The 4,609-nt window shown below is 28.9% G+C and overlaps 1 protein-coding gene across 1 annotated transcript; it reads right to left on the bottom strand.

Annotated features, from left to right (window-relative positions):
* Nucleotides 1–1,429: 1,429 nt before the first annotated feature.
* On the bottom strand, nt 1,430–4,331 carry LOC107494801 (peroxidase 55). Its single transcript, XM_052263106.1, has 4 exons — nt 4,094–4,331; nt 3,531–3,586; nt 2,887–3,118; nt 1,430–2,256 (listed from the first exon to the last, which is right to left on the bottom strand). The coding sequence occupies exons 1-4, from the start codon at nt 4,247–4,249 to the stop codon at nt 1,678–1,680; spliced, it is 1,023 nt and encodes a 340-aa protein (XP_052119066.1). The 5' UTR covers nt 4,250–4,331; the 3' UTR covers nt 1,430–1,677.
* Between the last annotated feature and the right edge of the window lie 278 nt (nt 4,332–4,609).

The raw sequence follows: 4,609 nt of genomic DNA on the forward strand, positions 1-4,609 counted from the left end.
ATATGTTAATTTCTATTTACAGAAAAAATTATGTATCAACGAATAATAATAAAAAAGAAGGAAATACTGTCTAATATAGGATATAATAAAAATAAACATTAATAAATTAAAAAAATAACGAAAAAATGACTTAATTTTTTAAATATAAAATCTGAAAAAAAAATTTCATAGAAATCAACCGTTTTTGGTTTATAATATTTTATATTTTTTTAAATTAAATACGATTGAAAAATTAAATAAAAATAATAACATTTATCCATAACTAATTCGTAAATTTTCATCTTTATTTTATCGCACACAACAAAAACAACGTATTAATTTTTTTTTTTTCTCTTTAGATATAACAATGTATTCATTTTTAATTATATTTAAGGGTTTATCCATAAACCCATTTTTTTTAGAACTAATAAAAACAGAATGTTGATCCGTCTTTCAAACAATTGAAGGCCCGTTATAGGTTTTGCAGCAACAATTGTCCAATCAACCAAATTATATGCCCAATAAAAGTGGTTACCCACACAAAACATAAGCCCATATTCATCCCTTCAAGCCAACAAGGAAGCCTCAAGGCTTACAACTAGGAATGAAAAAAAGTTAGGCAGTCTATCAAGTCTTGCAGTTTAGTCTGATTTAGCCTAACATGTTATAAAATAGGGACAAACTCAAATTCTTGTAAAAATTTTAATATGTTAATAGGCCAGATTCAAATTCACTAATTAATCTTATTAGCCTATCAAACTTGTTTGAACCTATTAAAATATAATTAAATATATAAATATTTTTTTATTATTAATAAAATTATGAGATATTTTAAATTTATTATATTTTTTTGTAAATAAGACTCTAAACCAAGCTGAATAATAGGTAAAATATAGTACTTTATAAAGAGTCTATAGTAGACTACAAAGCTACAAACCATGTTCATGCCAATTAACTATATGACAGGTCAGGTCTATTAAGAGTAAAGTCTGACTTGGCCTGTTTCTATCCCTACTCACAACAAACGAACCAGTCGTCGACAAGTTACTGTCTTCCACGAAAGGTAGAGAAAATTGATATTTTATGTGAAATCGAAAAAAGTAAATTAAGTATGTAAAATGTAAAACCTTAACAAGATTTAAATTGTGAAATCGTTAGACCTAGTAAAAATTTTATAAAATCGATTGATTCATTAAAAATAGTAATATTTAATAATTTTAAGAGTTAAATCGAGATTCTAACTATTGTATCTAACTAACAGTAGTTTCACAACCAATGCCTCACCTCTCTCTGTACCAACTTTTTTTTTACCATATAATTCACCTTTCTTCTTTAGACTTTAATTTCCTGAGTAGCTTTGATTTCACTACCTCATTGCCTAAGAGATTTGGATTTAGTCCAGAACAATACCATTCTTTTATATACATATATTTATTCGTGGAACTCAAGATTAAAACAAAATAATTATTTAACTTAATTTAATGAACATACAGATTATTGCCCTATTATGGACAAAATCTAACAATAAAATTACAGAAGAAATCATTTTCAATAAATTATGAGCTTCTTTAAGCCCACACAAGAACCTAATTTTGGAGTAGGTAGCTAGTTCATTAATTTGTGACATACACCTAATTAATAACCATATAAACTAAACTTTTCCCACTGACCAACTCTTATAAATTATTTAACAACAGATCATGAATTGAATGTTGTACAGTCTCTTCTAATCTCTCCATCATTACCAGTCTTGACACCCACCCTTCCAAGCTTCCTCATGGCCGCAACAAAGGCCACAAAGAACTCATTCTGGTTATTCGCAAACTCAACAACCGTAGCCTGCGACGCCGGGTCCGTAAACAGAGTCTGGTCTGATTCCAACAGCCCTTGGCCGGAAACCAAGTTTTTGTAATACAAGTTGTCGAAAGTGAAGGATGTTTGGGGGTCCAGAGCTATGACGACGCTTGGGTTAACGCTTTGTTGAGGGCAATCTGATTTAAGTTGTTGTGCATAGTTTGGATCAAGGGTGGGGTCCACGTGGGACGAGGATTGGAAGGAGTACAAACGGTTTGAGAATTGGTTGCAGTGTGAGAAGCCAACGGTGTGTGCTCCTGAGAGCGCAATCATGTCGGTTTGGGTGAGGTTGTGTTTTGAGAACATTTTGTTTAGTTGGTTAAGGTTGAAACTTGCTTTCGGAAGGTTAGAGTCCACACTTGATGCCTTGGAAACAAGTCCATCTCTGCGTCCAAGTTCTACTCTGTATGAAGGCCCACCAAGCTGTAACAATTGCATGCATAAGAAATCTAAGATCTCTAATAAATAATAATTTTGACCTGGTAAAAATTTAGGTTCAATTATTTTCGTGTAAATTTAATAGTTAAAAAATTATTAGAGAATTTAATATGTTTAATTAAATTATTATTTAATAATTTTAAATTAATTTATAATACTTGTCACTTGATAATTAATTTTTTTAACTTATTTTTAGGAGAACACTCACTCAGAATTATTTTTATTATTAATTAAAAATTATTAAATAATTAAATATTTTTTACTAAATTATTATTTAATTATTAATTTATATTAAAAATAATACCTAAGTTTTCATTTATCTTTTATACTAAATTTTAAATATTTAAAATTTATTGAATTTTATATTCTTAAATCAAATGTTAATTATTTAATTCCTTTGACAATTAAAGACCATAACAAACACTTAATTTTTATATGAAAATTTAATTGCAGTCAATTATACGTGAAGTTGATTATTGAGAGTCATAATTTAACCAATTTAATTAAATTTTCATCTAATAGCACTCAATTATTAATTTTATGTGAAGTTGACTGTACTTGAATTTCTGCGTAATTTTTAATTATGAACTTTGTAGGATAGTGAGTTTTGATTACCAAGGCTATAACATCTCTGGTAGCGAGTGCCAAAATGTCTGCGCAAGAAACAACGGCAGGACATGAGGCTTCAACGGCGGCTTTGGCCTTAATAACTGTATCAAAGCCATCTCCTGCCAGTGAGAGATTTTCTGAGGCATCCTTTTCTGCATCCCCATTTGGCGACGCTATCATCACTGACGCATCACAACCCTGTGCATAAATAATCAATTCAATTTTAATTTGCCACCAATTGAGAGAGATTCACTCAAATTAAGTACTTCAATTTTTTTTAATTATCTAGTTACTTATAATTCAATGGCAGTATAGTATAGAGCATGTTTGAAAGAAAATAAAAGAGCTTTCTTTAAGATTAAAATGAGAAAGAATAAGGTAAATTTAGAATATAAAAATTAATTTGGATTTCATGGGAAAACTAAAATATGTATAGTGGAAATGTTAGTAACAAAAAATAAAATAAATTAAATATTAATAATATTTAAAATAATTTTAAAATAAAACCAAATCTATATCTAACTTATTATTTTATTAGACATATTAATTAACGATTATTGGATTGGTTTTTCTTTTTTTCTTCACGTTTCCAAAAACAACCTCATAGTTGGCCAAAAGTTAATAACACGTATTTCTACTTTTTTTAATACCTCTTATAGTCAACGAGTTTTAAATCTAGTAGTCTAGGTTGGAACCTGGGAAGTATCTATAACATATCATTTAACATATGACAAGCTTAAATATTTAAACCTTTTGTGACTGCGGCTTAAATTATTTATAAAATTGTTATGTAAATATACATTATAACTGATAATTAGTAATTACACATAAATAAGGGAATTAACTGTCTATTATATATTAGAGAAAGTGGATTTATTATTTGTAAAAAAAAAAAAGAGAAAAGTGAGAAGACACCACATACGCTATTGCAACGATATATATATAGAGGATAAGAATAAAGCAACAGAAGAATAAATCTCCACCAACCATAGAAGTCAACAAAAACGAAACTATTTTAAATGTTCAACGTTAATAAATAAACAAAAAACAGAGCAAGCTAAGAAACTGTGTTAATTTCATTTCATGATAAAAAAATATACGAGGGGATGGATAAAACGGTGAAAATTCAGGTGCAGTCGACTTCACGTCGACGTGAAATTGATAGTTGAAAGCCGTTAGATGGTTTGACCGATTTGACTAAATTTACACCTTACTTGATAGTTTGATGAAACTTAGTGGTAACTGCCTGTGTCACAATTGATTCAACGTTTGGACAAGTTTGACCATAAAAATTCTCCACTAATTTCCCTTCTCCTTTAGACACACTAATCATGAACATAGCCACTAACACAACCCATATCTTCTTCATCTTCTCACTCTCTCTCTGGAATAATTAGTAATGTTAATAATTATAATTAATGTGTATATGTTGTGTACTTGTGTTATTATGTATTCACAACACTCCTATTTATATCTATGGAGTATAGCAATAAGCTAAGGTAGATAATTGATGTCACTTGTATTAAAAAAAAAAGAAAAAGAAAGTAACATTAAAAAAAGGAGACTAGCTTAGGACAAATTTGATTAATACTCGGTTATTACATTCAAACCATGTGTGCCACACACACAGATCAGAGAACTTAGCTGGAAGCTACCCTAGTACAAGCCTAAGGTCATTATAACTTGCAAAATTAAAATAAAATGATGCTCTTCAAAGTTTACACACTCT

Source organism: Arachis duranensis, chromosome 6 (assembly GCF_000817695.3).
Source record: "Arachis duranensis cultivar V14167 chromosome 6, aradu.V14167.gnm2.J7QH, whole genome shotgun sequence".
NCBI lineage: Eukaryota > Viridiplantae > Streptophyta > Magnoliopsida > Fabales > Fabaceae > Arachis > Arachis duranensis.